General features: G+C 38.0%; 1 protein-coding gene across 1 annotated transcript in view; it reads left to right on the plus strand.

The window, feature by feature from the left end:
• MSH2 (mutS homolog 2) overlaps positions 1–20,791 on the plus strand; it is a 73,144-nt gene that overhangs the window by 11,525 nt on the left and 40,828 nt on the right. Inside the window, exons 5-7 of the mRNA XM_032653473.1 lie at positions 524–673; positions 1,342–1,475; positions 13,492–13,691. Coding sequence (XP_032509364.1) covers positions 524–673; positions 1,342–1,475; positions 13,492–13,691 — 484 coding nt within the window. The remainder of the gene's footprint in view (positions 1–523; positions 674–1,341; positions 1,476–13,491; positions 13,692–20,791) is intronic.

Raw genomic sequence — 20,791 nt, forward strand, 5'->3', positions numbered from 1 at the left:
AAAGACCCTTTTTGTTTTCTTCCAGTTGTTACCTCCACCAGGGGTAACCCTGCTTCTTACCTCTGACAGTATGAATTAGTTTGGTCTATTTTTGTAGTTTATATAAATGGACTCATACAGTTCATGCTTTTGTGTTTGATTTCTTTTGTTCAGTATCGTGTTTGTGAGATTTATCTATATTGTCGCATGTTGTTGTGGATTGTTTGTGCTTATATCTGTTGTTGTATGTAGTATTCCACAATGTGAACATGCCAGGCTGTATCCATTTTACTCTTGGTGGACATTTGCATAATTTCTACTTTTGGCTATTATAAATAATGTTGCTGTTACAGTAAATTTTCACTTTCTGAAAATCATTTTTTAGTCTTAGGTTTATTTAAACTTTGATTTTCTTGCTTTGGATTGGGAAAGAACAGGGAAAATGATAGTGTTTGAAATTTATTTTCATCTTGCCATTTGTTTTTTGAAAAAATCTCTGGAATTCTGGTGATAGTCATCTTTTATTTTAAATTCTTAATCTTAGGTTGCAGTTTCTTCATTGTGTGCAGTAATCAAGTTTCTAGAACTCTTATCAGATGATTCAAACTTTGGACAGTTTGAACTGACTACTTTTGACTTCAGCCAGTACATGAAATTGGATATTGCAGCAGTCAGAGCCCTTAACCTTTTCCAGGTAAGAAAAAAATACATGGGTTAAAAATATTGAGTGGTTAAAAATGTTTCTCTCTCTCTCTCTCTCTCTCTATATATATATATATAAGACTCTTACTAAGGAGCTTAAATATTTAAAAATATTATACTTAAAAGAGATAGTTTTGAATTACTGTATTTTTCTAATTGTAAGCTATATAAATAGTATTTGTCCTGGTTTTATGAATAATTTTGTGTATTAATAGCAGTTTTTAAAAATTACATTCTAAGAAGTTTTATGTCTAGAACTGCAATAATTTTGTGGTTTTGGTTTGGGGAAAAATATACAGCAGAAAATCAGATTAACAGGTTGAAAGTTTGATTTTCGGATGAGGAACCTTTGTGTACATTTCTATTTAATATTTGAAGAATGTTAAGTGTTTTTTGTTTGTTTTTACAAGTTTGGGGAGTGTAGGGGTTGGTTATTTTTAAATTTTTTTTGGCTGTGTGGCTTGTGGGATTTTAGTTCTCCGACCAAGGATCAAACCCAGGCCCTCGGCAGTGTGGGCACAGAGTCCTAACCACTGGACTGCCAGGGAATTCCCAGTGTCAAGTGTTCTTGTTCCGCAAATTACTTAATCATTTTTCATGCCATAGTAAGGTTTTCACTAATAAGCGTGCCATTTTTCTATTTTATTTTTTGTTCACTAGGGTTCCGTTGAAGATGCTACTGGCTCTCAGTCTCTGGCTGCATTGCTGAATAAATGCAAAACCCCTCAAGGACAAAGACTGGTTAACCAATGGATTAAGCAGCCTCTCATGGACAAGAACAGAATAGAAGAGAGGTATATTACTAGTATATTCTTTTGTAAGCTCTGAGTAACTTCCAGTCACTCCATATGATTATACCACTTATTGTAACATGCAATTTTGCACCTATATTTTAGCATCTAACTGCACAGAAAGCTAATAAAGTAATAGAGTAGTAATGATTTAGATTGATTAAATAACTTATTTTCTTAATTATTTTTTTTTTCCTCCACTATGAAAAAGTAAAATTTTATTAGGGAGGTGCTGTGGATAATGTCTCAGCATGAGCTTGGGAGCCGGATGACCTTGGTTCATGTTAAGGCTCTACCACTTAGGAGCTGTGTTATATTGGGTGTTATTCAACCTCTGTGTGGCAGTTTCTTCCCTTTTGAAATGCCAGTAATAACACACCTACTTCTTAGGGTTGTTATGAGGATTTGATGATTTTCTGAGGATTAGATGATCTGATGTGTATAAAGTACTTTGAACAAGGTCTGGCACATAGGAAGCACTTATGCTTTATTATTCTAGAAAGGATTTAAGGCAGCCTAAATGTATTTCAGAAAATCTTCAAAATTGAGGAAATAAAAGTTATATAATGCTGCTGTCCTAATATAATTAGCATTGGAGTAGGTTTTATTTTGATCTTTTGTTTTAGATACAAGTTTTAAAGCTTAAATGAAGTATACTGTGCATAAGAGCACAACTCCTAAATGTACAGTTTGATGGATTTTCACAAAGTGAACACATTGGTAATAACACACAAGTCAAGAAACAACATAGCTAGCATCCCAGAAACTCCCCTCAATTATCCTGATAGTTACTACCTCTCCTCATTTCAAGAGTAATTACTATCCTTCTAACATCATAGATTAGTTTTGCCTGTTTTTGAACTGCATATAAATAAAATAATTTTCTATAGTGCAATCTTATGTTTGATAATCTTTTTAAAAACATAATTGTAATCCTAATATAGTTTTGTGCCCTTGTTTTTTCCCACTTGTGCTTACATTATCATAAGCATTTTTTAGTGTTGTTTTATGTTCATATTCAGCATTTTTAATAAGTACATAATTTATTGACTGGATATACTTTACCTTTTTCAGTAATTAGGTTATTTCATGTGACCTTATTGTATACCTAATTTTTTTTTTTTTTTTATAACTTTTTTTTTTTTAAATTAATTAATTTATATTTCTTTTTGGCTACTTTGGATCTTTGTTGCTGCGTGCGGGCTTTCTCTAGTTGTGGTGAGCAGGGGCTACTCTTCCTTGCGGTGCGCGGGTTTCTCATTGCGGTGGCTTCTCTTGTTGCAGAGCACGGGCTCTAGGCGCGCAGGCTTCAGTAGTTGTGGCGCACAGGCTTAGTTGCTCCGCGGCATGTGGGATCTTCCCGGACCAGGACTCGAACCTGTGTGCCCTGCATTGGCAGGCGGATTCTTAACCCCTGTGCCACTGGGGAAGTCCCTATACCTAATGTTTTCGATTTGGTAAATTAAGATATATTGCCAGGATAGGTAAAAGAGAGTCAGTATTTTTATGGATTTGATGTTGTCAAATTGTTCAAGAATTTGTTGAATATCTACTGAATTCTGATGGTATAAAGCATGGTGATCACTTGACTATTTGGGACTCTGTGTATGCCAGGCAAACGTAAAATAGTTGATCAGTATCATAAGACACTCTGCAGATAACTACCAAGCTAAGTGTTGATCCTGTGGATTCTCAAGGGTCTTACAATAAAAATAACTTATGAAGTCAGTGATTCGTGGGTATGTTGATATATCATTGAAAATGCAAAAATGGAAATGCTAAGGCAACTTTCTGAAGGTAGTTTTGTTGGGGAAGAAAAGTGGAATTTAGTAACTTAAAATAAGAAATAGGAAGGATTGGATATTTGCAAGTAATTAAGGCAGTTTACAATTTTTTATTTTAATTATTTGTGAGTAAGTAACTACATTAACGTGTGTCAAAAGTCCAACAGAACAGAAGGATATACAGTGATGAGTCTCTTACTCTTGTCTTCCAGTTTCTCAGTACTCTTTTCTCAGGGCCTCTTGCACAGCTCCAGGGACACATTTCTTATTGTACTCTTTGTGAATTGCCAACACCTGCCCTGGGAGTAACTGGTCTTAATCAGTTTCTTGAGTATCCTACCATGGAAAGCCTGTGCCTAAACAAGTAAAAATTTATGTCTGTTCTCCCTCATCTTTTAGTTGTTTCTTAAAAGAAATATTAGGTAATTTAAATAATTCCCAAGATCTAGGTCATTGGTTTTATTTTTAACTTTGGGCTTGTGGGAACAGGGCACCTGTTAGTGGTCCTCTTCCGGCTTAACAACTAGAGCCTGCATGTATTTAAACCCTTCAAAAACCTTACATACTGTTACCAGAATAACAAATTATTTAGAAGACAAGATATCAAAATTAATTTTTTTGACTGTAAGTAAAGGTTATTTTCATAGGACATAGCAATAATTTCCAAAATCTGGTGGCCTTATAAGACTTATTACTTAGAAATAACGTTTGCGAGAAAGGCTTTATTAGTCAAAATATGATCTACTAAGATAAGAGGAAATATTTTCCCCTTTTTATCTTGGGGAGAATTTTTTTTTTTTAACCAGCAATTACTAAGGCCTGTGGTTTTCAAAGCCAAATGCTGAAATTCCACAGACCAGGAAGAAAAAGTTATACTCCTTAAGGCAGACTTTCATTGGAACAGTTTCCTTTTGTTTTTTTTTTTGCGGTACGTGGGCCTCTCACTGCTGTGGCCTCTCCCGTTGCGGAGCACAGGCTCCAGACACACAGGCCCAGCAGCCATGGCTCACGGGCCCAGCCCTCCGCGGCATGTGGGATCTTCCCGGACCAGGGCACGAACCTGTGTCCCCTGCATCAGCAGGCAGACTCTCAACCACTGTGCCACCAGGGAAGCCCCAGCCTCTCTTTCTTTTTTATCACCGTTTCTCAATTCCACCTGCTGTGATACCCCATGCTTTCTAGTTAATGCTTTCCTGGGGTTCTCAAGGCAAGTCTATTAACTCCCTCTCTAAGCATTTAAGATTGATCTTCAGGATTACACACTGAATCAAGTTTTTTCTTTTTTAATATTTATTTATTTTTTGGCTGCGTCGGGTCTTAGTTGTGGCATGTGGGCTTAGTTGCCCTGCGGCATGTGGGATCTTAGTTCCCTGACCAGGGATCGAACCGGCGTTCCCTGCATTGCAGGATGGCTTCTTAACTACTGGACCACCAGGGGAGTCCCCAGGTTTTTCTGTTTTTTACTGTCATTGTTTTGGGATGATTTTCTAACAGAGAAAGTGGTGGAAAGCTCTACTCCACCCTCTTAAACAGTAAGTGAGGAGTTAAAGTGTGTGGCTGTGCGGTGAATTCTGTTAAGGAAAGGAAAGATTTCTCTTTTTCTTCTATTTTTATTAGAGCAGACATAGGGACAATTATGACTAGATGTTTGAGTTTAATGCATACATCTTGTCCAGGACTATAGCCCAGTGCTAGGTTCAGGAACAATGATGAAAATAGGATTATTTTAAGTTACTGTCAGGCTCTTAGGAGGAAGAGAAGACAGGTTGCCTGGCACTGTACTAAGCATCTCATGTTCATTAGCTGTGTGGTGATGGAGGCTGGCTTTAAAGCCAGGCTGGCCTGACTCATGGGCCTGACTTTAAGGCCCATGCCCTTAAATGCTGTACTATATATTTTTTTAATATAAATTTATTTTATTTATTTACTTTTGGCTGCGTTGGGTCTTCGTTGCTGCATGCAGACTTTCTCTAGTTGCGGCGAGCAGGGGCTGCTCTTTGTTGCGGTGCTCAGGCTTCTCATTGTGGTGGCTTCTTGTTGCAGAGCACAGGCTCTAGGTGTGCGGGCTTCAGTAGTTGCAGTGCGTGGGCTTTAGAGCTCAGGCTCAGTAGTTGTGGCGCATGGGCTTAGTTGCTCCATGGCATGTGGGATCTTCCCAGACCATTAGCAGGTGGATTCTTAACCACTGGGCCACCAGGGAAGTCCCTGTACTGTATTTCTTGTTTCTGTCAATTGTATTTAATGTGATCCAAGTTGGATTAACATCAGAAGTGAAATGTACTATTTTGGCTTTTATTTAAGTTATATCCATGGAATTGCATTATGTGTTGTAATGCTCATTTTTCCATTCATTAAAACCTATTTGCACTGAGACTACAAATACTTTTTAGCTAATGGCTTAAATACTTTAATCTCCAAAGAGAATTGATGTGTTATTACCTTTTAGGAGTGAGTTTCTGGGTATTTCTTCCTTTTGTGCTTTATCTAACAATCAAATTAGGAATTATAAGAACACTGTCCATATTACTATTTTTGCACTTATTTTCTGATAGGTCCAAAGAGTCCTCATGTTTGCACATACACTAGGACTGTTACTAGTACTTTTAATCTTGTGGGATTTTTTTTTTGTTTTTTAGTCTTTCCATAGATTCATCTGAAGCCTTGGTAATTTTCCCATGTTTTTTCAAAGTTACAATTCTTTAAAGAACATTGAATATATGTTAGCATATGAAATAGTTCACTCGTGAAATTGCTGATGATATCATTTGCATATGTTGAATTTGGTATTCTTACTACCTTCTAGTTTAAAACTGAGTATTTCTTTTTCTATGACATTTAATATGATTAATGCAGCAATCTTATTAGAAATATATATCTCCAAATAAAAGTGGTTCCGGGCTTCCCTGGTGGCACAGTGGTTGAGAATCTGCCTGCCAATGCAGGGGACACGGGTTCGAGCCCTGGTCCAGGAAGATCCCACATGCCGTGGAGCAGCTAAGCCTGTGCACCACAACTACTGAGCCTGTGCTCTAGAGCCTGCAAGCCACAACTACTGAGCCCACGTGCTGCAACTACTGAAGACCACATGCCTAGAGCCTGTGCTCCACAACAAGAGAAGCCACCACAATGAGAAGCCCGCGCACGGCAACGAAGAGTAGCCCCCCCTCGCCGCAACTAGAGAAAGCCCGTGTGCAGCAATGAAGACCCAACGCAGCCAAAAATAATAAATAAAATAAATTTATTAAAAAAAAGTGGTTCCTATAAATGTAGAAATGGTGGTGGTGCTTATGTGATAATATATCATGCTTCTTGAGGCAGTGTACTTCCAGGGTTATATTAAGACTTAGACCTAGACTTCTTTCCAGGTTATATTAAGTGTCCTTTTGTGCAAGGATGTCTTTAGTTAGTAGTCTGTATTCTGTAGAAACAGAGAGGTCTGGAGGTCATACAGTGAGTGCAGTTTCTTTAAAACAGCAAAGCATTGCTCTGGCCTCAGAGGAAGAACAGGAGGGCTATCACTCTATTGCTTTTCTACCACTTTTTTCTGCTTCCAAATCGAGTTTAGTGGAAACCCCTTTTTTCTGGTCTCTGGGCTGATCTGCTAGTCCCTTTGAATTTTATTTGCCTTCCTGTCCAGTCTGCACCACAAAGGCAACCCTCTTTCCAGTGCTTTCATGGGGGCCATAGAATTTCTTGCCCCATTGGTTCTTTGTCATACTGGCCCCTCTCTCCTTAGCTTTGTTTCTCAATTAAAAGTTTCTGGGGCTTCCCTGATGGCGCAGTGGTTGAGAGTCTGCCTGCCGATGCAGGGGACAAGGGTTCGTGCCCCGGTCCGGGAAGATCCCGCTGGACCCGTGAGCCATGGCCACTGAGCCTGCGCGTCCGGAGCCTGTGCTCCGCAACGGGAGAGGCCACAACAGTGAGAGGCCCGTGTACCGCCAAAAAAAAAAAAGTTTCTCGATAAGGTCACACAATGCTGATTGGACCCACTGTACTTTCAAGCTATCTAGTTTTCACTGCTGCCTGGTATTACTTTTGTTACATGACTCATTTCAGTGACCAATCTAACATTTTTTATTTTCCCTTCAGCTGCCTCCTACGTGTAAGCAGATGATCTCCTCCCTGATTCTTACAATCTCAAAATGTACCTGTATTTTCAGTCTTTTACTCCCTGGCTCTTTCTCAGAAGAGGAAATAATGCTCTTTCCTTTCCAAAGGCAACCTTTCCATTTTGCCTTGGTTATAGTTTTTTTCCCTATTCCTTCTCTGCTTCAGTTTTCTTCCAGTGCATCCTGTACTGTTCTCTCTTCAAGTCTCTGCTCTTGCTGCTCTACCCTCCCCTCCCAAGCATTTTCCTCAAGATCCTATCTCTTTAAATCCCAACTATTTAGAATATAGGCAAATGAAATACCCCAAAACGAGGTTCCCCAGCTTCCATAGGAATTCTCTGCTTTCTTACTTGTATCACATTTCATTGCATTTTGTATCTTGGTTGTTACTCAGCACTAACTGTAGGATGCAACATGTCCTTCTCCACTAGATTGAAAATTCCTTGAAAGCATGTTCCTTTCTCTTATATTTTGCCATACTCTTTTCTCTTTTTTAATTTTCTCAAGCCTATGTAGCAGATTATCTGCTATTTAATGTATCAAATGAGTGGTTCTGTCTGCGTTAAACCATGTGAAGAACAGATAAAGAAGAGGCTCAAAAACTTGTATTTAGGTACCAGATTTGTTCTCAGCCATATAAATAAGCTGTCATGAAATTCCAGTCAACTGTTTTTACAGTGAGAGATCAGAAGTGCTGGTTTTAAAGAACAGAATGGTGATTTTAAAATATCAAAAATTTCATGACTAATTTTATAACTTATTCTTTTGGAATTTTAGAGATTAACTGACCCTAAAAATTATCTTGTATTCCAGTCAACTTGTGCATTAATGTATCAAATTGTGACAGCTGAGTAATTTTGAGTAGAATTGACAGGTATACTCTGTTTTGCCAACACTAACTTTGGTACTTCTGAAATTGTGATTTGAAAGTGGGATTGTCATGGAAACAGTAGAGCAGTCTTTTTTAAAAAAAACCTCTGTTAACCAGAACACAAACTAATACTGTAATTATTTCTGAAATGGCATGTTGAATAGACTCGTGAAACTAGCAATTTATTAGACTTTTTTAAAAAAATAAATTTATTTATTTTTGGCTGCATTGAGTCTTCGTTGCTGCTCACGGGCTTTCTCTAGTTGCGGTGAGCAGGGGCTACTCTTCACTGCGGTGCACGGGCTTCTTATTGCAGTGGCTTCTCATTGCAAAGGACGGGCTCTACCTGCGCGGGCTTCAGTAGTTGTGGCACATGGGCTCAGTAGTTGTGGCGCACGGGGGCTTAGTTGCTTTGTGGCATGTGGAATCTTCCCAGACCAGGGCTCGAACCCGTGTTGCCTGCATTATCAGGTGGATTCCTAACCACTGCGCCACCGGGGAAGTCCATTATTAGACTTTTAATGATATCCAGACCAAAGACTGAGGGGGCTGTGTATCTTGCCTTGTGCTATGTGTTTTAGAAGCTTTTTCATTCCCTTGCTGTTTTACTTAATACTCTTTCTGGAACTTTATGCTCTTTTTTTAAAAAAATTAAAGTATAGTTGATTTACAATGTGTTAATTTCTGCTGTACAGCAAGGTGATTCAGTTATATGTATATACATTCTTTTTTTATATTCTTTTCCATTATGGTTTCTCATAGGATATCGAATACAGTTCCATTTGCTATACAGTAGGACCTTGTTGTTTATCCGTTCTATTTATAATAGCTTACATCTGCTAACTCCAACCTCCCACTCAATCCCTCTTGCCCTTGGCAACCACAAGTCTGTTCTGTATGTCCATGAGTCTGTTGCTGTTTTGTAGATAGATTCATTTGTGTCATATTTTAGATTCCACATATAAGTGATATCATACGGTATTTGTCTTTCTCTTTCTAACTGACTTAGTACGGTAATCTCTAGTTGCATCCATGTTGCTGCAAATGGCTTTATTTCATTCTTTTTCATGCCTGAGTATTATTCCATTATATATATGTACTACATCTTCTTTATCCATTCATCCATCAGTGGACATTAGGTTGCTTCCATGTCTTGGCTCTTGTGAATAGTGCTGCTGTGAACATAGGGGGTGCATGTATCTTTTTGAATTATAGTTTTGTCTGGGTATATGCCCAGGAATGGGATTGCTGGATCATATGGTAATTCTATTTTTAGTTTTCTGGGGAACCTCCATACTGTTTTCCAAGTGGCTGCACCAACTTTCATTCCCACCTTTTCTCCACACCCTCTCCAACATTTGTTACTTATAGACTTTTTTAGTGATGGCCATTCTGACTGGTGTGAGGTGATACCTCATTGTCGTTTTGATTTGCATTTCTCTAATGATTAGTGATGTTGAGCATCTTTGCATGTGCTTATTGGGCATCTGTATGTCTTCTTTGGAGAAATGTCTATTTAGGTATTCTGCCCATTTTTTGATTGGGTTGTTTGTTTTTTTGTTGAGTTGTATGAGCTGTTTGTATATTTTGGAAATTAAGCCCTTGTCAGTCGCATTGTTTGCAAATATTTTCTCCCAGTCTGTAGGTTGTCTTTTCGTTTTGTTTGTGGCTTCCTTTGCTGTGCAAAAGCTTCTAAGTTTGATTAGGTCCCATTTGTTATTTTTGTTTTTATTTCTATTGTCTTGGGAGACTGAGCTAAGAAAACATTGGTAGGATTTATGTCAGAGAATGTTTTACAAAATTATCTCTTCTAGGAGTTTTATGGCATCATGTCTTATGTTTAAGACATGAAGCTTTTTTTTTTTTTTTTCTTTTTGTGGTACGCGGGCCTCTCACTGCCGTGGCCTCTCCCGTTGCGGAGCACAGGCTCCGGACGCGCAGGGTCAGTGGCCATGGCTCACGGGCCCAGCCGCTCCGCAGCATGTGGGATCCTCCGGATCGGGGCACGAACCCGTGTCCCCTGCATCAGCAGGCGGACTCTCAACCACTGCGCCACCAGGGAAGCGTTTTTAAGCTATTTTGAGTTTATTTTTGTGTGTGGGGTGTGAGGCTGTTTTAGCTTCATTGATGTACATGTGGCTGTCCCAACTTTCCCAACACCACTTGCTGAAGAGACCGTCTTTCTCTCATTGTATATTCTTGCCTCCTTGGTTGAAGATTAATTGACCGTAGGTGTGTGGGTTTATTTCTGGGCTCTCTATTGTGTGGAACTTTATGCTCTTTAACAATGTTGGTTACTTATGATTCTGTGGTCAGCTTGAGAGGAAACAGTGATAATATACTTGGTGGAACAGGAAAGAAGCATAGGGAGATTCTAGATCAGAGATGTCTTCTCTGTGGATACTTACCATTTATGGAGAGTGGCCTAAGGAGTTTTAGGAAAAGAAGAGGAAAAGAAAGATGAGGTAGGTGAAGCCAACATCAGGTTTCTTTCATCCTTTTCCTGACCCTATTAAACTTCTCTTCCTGCTTTATCATGAGAACTCAGAAATTTCTTGTGATTGTTAGAACTCACGTTTTTAAACTGTTCTGGGCCGAAGAATCACTTGAGAAGCTCATTGCAATTTCACAGGTGGGCCCCAACCTTGGGGATTCTGTATTCCACCTCCAAGTGATTTTAATATGGGTAATCTTGGATCAAACTTTTAGAAGCCCAGTTAGAGCCAGAGGATTAGCTAGGAAGGCCCAAATTTGCTGTGATTTGGCTGCATCCCTGACTCAGTTTTGTTTGCTTTGTTTTTAAAATCTAGAGTACAAGCCATAGAAATCTTTTCTGGAGCAGTGAGTGCCTGAATAATTGCTTGTTTATATAGCCTGTGACTGGTTTGTAATACAAGCTTGGTAGCAGATTATTTCCCCTCTAATTTGGCATTTGCTACAACAAATATATCTACTACCAACTCCCTGAATATTATCTTGACATTCTATAGAATTTGTTATTTTTCTCTTTATTTTCATCTTTTAAAGTGATTCAAGGTCCTTTAAACCAGTGGCCTAGCCTGGGGCTGTCCTCCCCTCCCCTGCCGCCTCTGGGACATTTGGCAGTGTCTGGAGACATTTTGGGTTGTTACTCTGGAAAGAGTATAGTGGGTGGAATTCAGGGATGCTGTTAAACAGCACAGAACAACCCCTCACGGCAAAGAATTATCTAGCCTAAATGTCAGTATTGCCACGATTGCAAAGTCTTTTTTTTTTTAACTTTTTACTCTATATCGGAGTATAGCTGATTAACAATATTGTGATAGTTTCAGGTGCACAGCAAAGCGACTCAGCCATACATAAACACGTATCCATTCTCCCCCAGGCTCCCCTCCCATCCAGGCTGCCACATACCAAGGTTGCAAAATCTTGCTTTAATATTTGTAGTCATTATATGATAACTACAGGGGCAGCATATTTTTCCCTTCATATGACATGCTAGATGAACATTATGATGATGCAGGAATTGTAAATGCTGATGGAGAGATCAGTAAATAGTTAAGAAATTTAGAAAGCTGATTTGGTTCCTTTTCCTGTTCCTGTGCAATTTGAGGATTAATTTACTACTCATATAATTTACAAATGTAAGGAAAATGGTTGTTCATCTGATAGCGTTCTAAACCTAGGATCGTCTCCTGTGCCCTCGCCATTTCCCCTACCTTTGAATGTTAAAGTTTACCTTTCAGCTATTACTTCAATACCATCTACTACATAGTTTTTCATACTGCATGTTGTGACCCAGTGGTGGGTTGTGAAGTTAGTGTAGCAGGTGATAACTAGCATTTTTGAGAAGTTAAATACAATAGAAAAATAAAAGAGTGTACCACATATAGTAAGAGTTAAGTTTTGTCTTGCAAAACCTATTTTAATTATTTGTTGTCAGGGAGGAAAGTTTCTTTTTCCTGCTACTCTCCTAGTTCTTTGGCTGTGGCCCTATGAATTGGACTGACAAAAGACAGATTAACAAGAGAAAAAACAAACAGATGTTTATGCTTACATGTGGGAGCACTCAGAGATGAGTAACTCTAGGGTTAGTTGGAACTTGGGCTTATATAGCATCTTAGCAAAAGAACAGTAAATCTTCAGAGAAGTGACAAGACAAAGGAAAAGGACTTTGAGTTCCTAGGGCTACAAATTGTGGGAAGGGAAATGTATGGAAGCTAAAGGTAGAGAAAGGCTAGCTGGTAGGGTTATGTACGTTCCTCTGTTGCCATCTCCAGGCTGTTAAGGGTCTAAAGTTGAGATTAATTGTTGTCCTTCCTGGTAAAGAAGGAAGGGGGAGCACCTTGGTAAATTTATGTCCTGCTTTTGGGCAAATAGGGAGAAGGCAAAGAGCTTTCCTTCTTTCTGCTCCTTCTCAATTGTCCTCAACTAAAAATACTCCTTAAGGACCAAAGTAGTCCTTATGGACACTAGAGTGGCATGTTTTGAGGTGGCTTATTTTGGGTCATGATGTAAAACTATATTTCTTGCTGTGGATTACAGGGAAAAAAATGGAAAGCCACTGATTCCAATAAATTACAAAAGCAATATAAGCTGTGTGTTTTATAGTTCTTGAAACAAGCTAAGATTTTATTTATTGATTTTGTGAAGCAATAAACTTATTTCAGTTTTTTAATTAGAAAATTTTGGCTTTTACTATCATGAGGTAATTTTAGAATGCATTTTGAATTTATAAGACTTTCTGATAGAATAAGTACTGAATTTGGCAACATTCTTGAATTGTAATTCTGTTTCGTTAAAGATGTTTCATTAAAGATCATTTTGGCTTTGTACTATCATTAGGTAATTTTAGAATACATTTTGAATTTATAAGACTTTCTGATAGAATAAGTATTGAATTTGGCAACATTCTTGAATTGTAATTCTGTTTCATTAAAGATCATTGTTTCCATGTGCAATAATGTGTCAATATCAACAGTCCCAATAATGAGATTCCTCTATTTAAGAAATGTCAATTTGATGAAAGGCAAACAAAATTGGGTATATTTCAGTATCATGATACTACTTAACTAAACATTAATTTGGTTATTAACTAATCACAAACTGCTTACATCACAGTGTTATGGAGCTTTCCATCCTCTACAAAAAACTAACATTTCAGAATAGATTCAAGCTTCTTACATGGAGTTTTTGAGTTGAGACATGCACCTAGTTGCCAAATTTTAGTTTCACACTAAAATATTTAAGATTAATTCTAGTATAATTTATTTCAGATTAAATTTAGTCGAAGCTTTTGTAGAAGATGCAGAATTGAGGCAGAGTTTACAAGAAGATTTACTTCGTCGATTTCCAGATCTTAACAGACTTGCCAAGAAATTTCAAAGACAAGCAGCAAACTTACAAGATTGTTATCGACTCTATCAGGGTATAAATCAACTCCCTAATGTTATTCAGGCTCTGGAAAAATATGAAGGTAATAAAATGATTTTGTTTTTGTTTTTTTTCACTCTCAATATACTTAGCAAATGTTCTGTCCTTTTAAAGTTGGTTCTGGTGACTCATCTTTACGTTTTCCTAATAGGTTTGTATTGCCCTCTGGCTGTGCTGTATCACAGAAGCCAGAAGTTATGAGACAATTTAGAATTTTTGTTTTTTAGAAATGAACATTAGGATTACGAGGTTTATTAATAGGTGTCTTGCACTAACAGTGGCAGTTGAACAGGGTTTGATTGCTAAAGACTCACAGGACCCGAAATGACAGTGCTTACAAACACATGGTTTATTACGGGAAAAGGATACAGTCTAGCAGCCGCACTAAAGTAAGGATAATGCATCACAGCGAAAGGCTGTCACAGCAAGGGGGCCAGGGAGGTCAGGTGCAGGTACCTATAAAAAGGTCCTTGGTGAGGTGCACCTTCTCTGATCAGGGACCATTATTGTATGCAGAACACCTTGGAACCAGGGAGCCTAAAACAATCTTGCTGGGCTTCTTAATATTTTGCTGGTCTTGTGGGCGTATTCCTGTTCTGTAACTAGTTTCTGCAGCAGAGCCCTCTTGGGGCCTCAGTGAGACCAGGTGCAAATCATCGATCACATGGTACTAAGCTGAATGAACCACCTTGAATCTCCTGGGACCCAGAGATTACAAAACAACACAATTAGTATGTTTCATGCCTTGACCAGGGGTCATTGCCATGCAGGAACTTGAAAACACCAGAGGCTAATTCCAGGCCTGCTGGAATTAACCTTTCCAGTACACCTATGAAAGTTAAGGCAGAAGGTCTTGGTGGTAACAGTTGAAGTCAGAGGGAAGTTACTACAATAAAGTAAGCAAAGTCATATATTAGATAATCAATATAGTATTGGTGGATAAAATCAACTTGCTCTTACAAGCATAGTTTTTAACTTTAAGTGAACGTTAGTTTCTACAACAAATATTTTAGTAAGTACAGAGTTATATGTCTAATACATAAAGCATTTTAAGTTTCAGAGTTAAAAATCAACATCTCTTAGAGCTATGGAAAACAAACCTTTCAATATTATGAGAAAGCTTTATGAATTTTTTTATAGGCAGACTTAAAAAACTATGATGACTGGTACAAAATAAGTATAGATTTAATTTAAATTTTATGGTACCCTTCCCTCTTATTTATCTAACAGAGTGTAAAAGAAGAGCTAACTGCTTATCATTTCAGAGTACCACTGTATGAGAAGTACTGCTATTCTAGTCAAGGCTCCTCATTAGACTGATGAGGCTTAAATGCCCTAGAATTTAATTCAGTCCCACCAAAGTGGAATTAAAGAAAATGGGTCTTTAATCTTTTCTGTTTCACATTTCTTTAGTGTGGCTTAATTTCCCTCCTTTGTGCCTCAATTTCCTCATCCTGTAAATGAATATCTTCTACTGCTACCATTTTCTGATTGTCTCCTCTGGCTTCATTCCAACAGGATCAGTTGGAAGCACAAGGGGATTGACGGGTGTTAGGGATGTAATCATGGAGATAGGCTCTCTAAACAATTTACTCTTACCACTTAACATCAGCTGTTTTAAACATTTCTCTCACATCTCTTCCCTCATGAGGTAAAAAAGCCATCCTTGTCCCTGTGTCCTCCTCTTGTACCTGTACTCGGTGAAGTTTCTGAAAGCCTACATTTCCATATTCCATTCACTCCACTGGCTTCAGCCCTGACCCCTGTACTGAAATGGCATTTGCTAAGTGACTTACTTGTTGCTAAATTCAGTGAACATGGTCCAGTCCTTATCTTACTAGGTTTCACTGGTGAGTGTGACAGGCTTTTTTTCCTCCCAGTTTTACTGAGATATAATTGACATATAACATTGTATAAATTTAGGTGTACAACACAATTTGATATGTATATATTATACTATATAACTGATCACCACAATAAGTTAACATAGTCACCTCACTTAGTTTTTTTTCTTATGATGAGACCTTTTAAAGTCTAATCTCTTAGCAGCTTTTCGAATATACAATACAGTTTTTGTTTTTTGTTTTTATTTTTTTTTGCGGTACGCAGGCCTCTCACTGTCGTGGCCTCTCCTGTTGCGGGGCACAGGCTCCGGATGCGCAGGCTCAGTGGCCATGGCTCACGGGGCCCAGCCGCTCCGCGGCATGTGGGATCTTCCCAGACCGGGGCACGAACCCGTGTCCCCTGCATTGGCAGGCGGACTCTCAACCACTGCACCACCAGGGAAGCCCTTATTTTTGTTTTTTAATTACAGTCACCATGTTGTACATTACCTTGCCAGGACTTAAATCTTATAACTTGAAATTTATACCTTTTGACCACCTTCACCCATTTCCTCCACCCTCTGCCTCTCGCAACCACCAGTCTGTTCTGTGTTTATGAGTTTGGTTTTATTAGATTCCACATATAAGTGAGATCACAAAGTATTTGCCTTTCCCTGTCTCACTCTTTTCACTTGACATAATGCCCTCAAGGTCCATTCATGTTGTTGCAGATGGCAGGATTTCTTTCTTTATGGTTGAAGGGTACTCCGTTGTACATATGTATCACAGTTTCTTTATCCATTCCTTCGCTGGTGGACACTTAGGTTGTTTCCGTGTCTTGGCTGTTGTAAATGATGCTGCAGTGAATGTGGGGGGTGCAGATATTTCTTCGAGATAACGATTTTGTTTCCTTTAGATATATACCCAGAACTAGAATTGCTAGATCCTTCTATTTTTTGCCATCCTCTTCAGTGTAGTCACCCCACGCCCACCCCACAATCCCCAGTTGTATTTTTGGGCCCCTTTTCACTCAGTACCTGAAACTTTAAACCTGGGATTTTTGAATGAGTTCTTGAAAGTATCCTGAAATTTTATGCAAAATTTTGTGTATATGTATTTTTGGAGGGGTAAAGGATCTGCAAGTTTCAGCAGATATTCAAAAGTATATGTAAACCACCCCCCCCGAAAAAAGTAAGAAATATTGCTCTGCATATTCTCTGGGGAATCTTTCTTATTCCCTGAGATAAGTATGGAAGTTAGGAATTGGATTTGAAAGGCTTGGCTCTCTTCATGAACCTCTCTGCATATGTGTAGATTAATGTACTTGAGAGTTTTCAACAAGTCAGTAATTCCCTACTTTTTCGGTGTTACACTTAATATAAGACCTGTGAGATATCATACCATTAGACATCATCACATATAGACCTGTGAGATATCATAACATTATGTAAATCACATGCTTTACATTGTCAGTTTGATAACTGATGTCCAGTTAAGGTATTTGAAATCACCCAGCCTAGGAAATATTAAAGAAGGAAGACTGTTCCAAGTTTCCTGGTGCTTAGAGCTGTGTATTTTCTTTCAATAACATGGAACATTGGAGAATCTAGGTATATCCTAGTCACTGGGAACCTAACTAATCTCTCTTGAGTTGATTTACAATATTAGTTTCAGGTGTACAACATAGTGATTCAGTATTTTTATAGATTATACTCCATTTAAAGTTATTATAAAATATTGGCTATATTCCCTATGCTGTACAATATATCCTTGTAACTTATTTTACCCATGGTAGTTTGTACTCTTAATCCCCTACCCCTGTGTTGCCCCTCCTCCCTTCTCTCTCCCCACTGGTAACCACTAGCTTGTCCTCTATATCTGTGCATCTGTTTGTTTTATTATATTCATTTGTTTGTTTTATTTTTTAGATTCCGCATATAGATGATAACATACAGTACTTGGCTTTCTCTGTCTGACTTCATTAAGCATCATACCCTCCAGGTCATTCCATGTTGTTGGAAATGGCAAATTTTCATCCTTTTTTATGGCTGAGTAATATTCCACATATATATATATTTATATATATGTATGTATATGCACACACACACACACACACACACACATCTTCTCTGCCCGTTAATCTGTTGATGGACACAGGTCCCTTCCATATCTTGGCAATTGTAAATAATGCTGATAGGAATATTGGGATTTGTGTATCTTTTTGAATTAGGGTTTTCATTTTCTTCGGATATATACCCAGGAGTGGAATTGCTGGATCATATGGTAGTTCTGTGTTTAGTTATTTTTTTTCCATACTGTTTTTCATAGTGGCTGCACCAGTTTACACTCCCACCAACAGTTTATGAGGGTTCCCTTTTTTCTACATCCTCGCCAACAATTTCTTATTTGTGGTCTTTTTAATGATAGCCATTCTGACAGGTGTGAGGTGATGTCTCATTGTGGTTTTGATTTGCATTTTTCTGATGATTAGCGATGTTGAGCATCTTTTCATGTGCCTCTCTTGAGTTTAAAATGGCATTTTGCAGAGTTCAGCATAGCTCCTTAGCCTACTGACTTCATGGAGAAAGTCAAAACTGAGGCTAATTTATGAGGAAAAACCAGATGCACTCTCCTTAAAAGTAAAATCATTAAAAGTTTTAAAAAATATATTTGTATATTACTAGAAATTGAGTGTATTCTGCCATCTTGTGATGTTTTGGTTTTGATTAACTCTAGGTTTAATGTTATTTTAATGTTATTCCTGGGAAAAAAATGAAAAAAAGTAAATTCAGTGACAGCAGAGGGCAGCAACAGTTTAGAAAGTAGATTTGCATTGAGTGATAAAAGCTCTACTCTAAATTATCTTTCTCCTGTTAAAAAAAAAAAAGGCTATGTGAAAAATGTACTTGGCCTCCCTTATTCCTTATCTTTTAAAATTGAAAAGTTGAGACACACATTTGCAGCAACATGGATGGATCCAGAGTTTATCAAACTAAGGGAAGTAAGTCAGAAAGAGAAAGACAAATACCATATAATATCATTTATATATGGAATCTAAAATACGACATAAATTAACCTATCTACAAAACAGAAACAGATTCATAGACATAGAGAACAGACTTGTGGTTGCCAAGGGGGAAGGGAAGGATTGGGAGTTTGGGGTTAGCAGATGCAATCTATTATATATAGAATGGATAAAAAATGAGGTCCTGGGCTTCCCTGGTGGCGCAGTGGTTGAGAGTCCGCCTGCCGATGCAGGGGACACGGGTTCGTGCCCCGGTCTGGGAAGATCCCACATGCCGCGGAGCGGCTGGGCCCGTGAGCCATGGCCGCTGAGCCTGCGCGTCCGGAGCCTGTCCTCCGCAACGGGAGAGGCCACAACAGTGAGAGGCCCGCGTAACGCATAAAAAAAAAAAAAAAAAAAAAAAAAAAAATGAGGTCCTACTATATAGCAAAGGGAACTATATTCAATATCCTGTGATAAACCATAATGCAAAAGAATATGAAAAAGAATCTATACATGTAACTGAGTCATTTTGCTGTATAACAGAAATTAATACAACATTGTAAATTAACTATAGTTCAATAAAATTTTTTTTAAAAAATGGAGGCACAACCTAAAACAATGGTATTCTGCATTTGGAGCAAATTTCTGATAGTGCTTAAAACAACTCTAAGTATCTAGATTTTGTTGATGAATTTTATTGTAACAGCTATCACACTGAGGTATGTAACCCTTCCTTCTGCCCACATCCAAGTAATCATCCTTTTCTGTCTGTTTCAGTATATTTAAAAACTTTACATGTGCTATTTTCCCTCCCCTGGTCATTGCATCTTCCTCAGTGAACCCATAGTAATCTTTCTTAGCGCGTCTGATCATATCATTTCTTCCCTTTTGGTTATGAACACATTAATTTGCTTCCCATAACCTACCAGAAGAAGCCCCATTCCTGTGCCTGCTGGCTGCTACTTCTCAGTCAGCCTCCCTTATACTCCCTCACCTACTCTTCTCACTGTACTGGTTCTCCAGACTGCTCTGATTTTTTATGCTTTTCCCCATGTTTTTCCTTTGTCTTAAATGCCCTTCACTACCTTGTCCACGTAATGGAACCCTACTAATATTTAAGATTGAGCTCAAATATCACCCTTTCTGTGAAGCTTTCTCTGCCCTCCTCATGCAGTTTTCTGGTTTCCATAGCACCTTCTGCTTATCTCCATTGCTTTTTTACCCTAAATAACATAGTAAGTTAGTCTAATAATAATCCCCCCTTTTATCCTGATTGCTCAGTTTCCTTCTAAATAGAAGATAAGAATATGAAAGCAATTTGGCATTTCTGAAAAGGAATCTGCTTTACTAATGTAGCACTTTTTAAACTTTAGCCTGTAGAGCTGCAATTTAAGATCTGGTTGGATTTTGTATTTTGGAGATATTTTCTTTAAATTTCGTCTTTATCAGTTTATAAAAGCAAGATAAACTCTTTGTAGTAATTATTCTACCATCTAGAGGTAATCATTATTAATATTTTGCTTTATGTTGTTTCATTCTTTAAGCAAAATTATAGGTCAGTTATGCTTAACACTTCCTTTGACCAGGAAGACTTGTTGTAATGTAGTTCATATATTAGGAAACAATTTGAGCATAATGTGAATTTTTTGTTGCTTATGCACATTTTGCCCATGGGAAACACTGGGTGAATGCAGAAAATTGCACCCAGCTGAACTGAGCAGTGTAGACATACGCAAAATGTACACAGACACACACCTCCAACATCCACCATGTGTTCATGACCCACACTCATTTGCATGTGGTGTTACAGCTTTGCACTCACTGCACTTCAGAGGACTCACCATTTCACAGTAACTTACAAGCTGCAGCCTTTTGGAAGTCCACCTCCACAAGCAAACTTCATGTCTTTTGTGAGGTAAAATGCATTGTTTAATGTAGTATTTTTGTATTTCCTATACATTTAACGTGTAAAACTGCCCTTTAAAATTTTTTTGTTTTTTATCTCTTTTCTTAATTTTATTTATTTTTTCATGGAAGTATAATTGACTTACCCAGTTAGTGTCAAGTCATAGAGGTTAATTATGGCAGCTAACAATTAGTACTATTTTTACTATTGTAAAATCAGTACTATTTATTTATTAAATTAGAACACTTTTATCCCACCAATATATTCTGTTACACTTTTGCGTACAGCCAGTTCTGTTATAATGCAACGTATGCATCCCTGTGCAAAACTGTGCAATAAAAACTAGTTTACGAGATAAAAGAGGTCAAGGCACAACACTCAGAAACTTCATCAGTTACATTTCTGGT

Source organism: Phocoena sinus, chromosome 13 (genome assembly GCF_008692025.1).
Source record: "Phocoena sinus isolate mPhoSin1 chromosome 13, mPhoSin1.pri, whole genome shotgun sequence".
Taxonomy (NCBI): Eukaryota; Metazoa; Chordata; class Mammalia; order Artiodactyla; family Phocoenidae; genus Phocoena; species Phocoena sinus.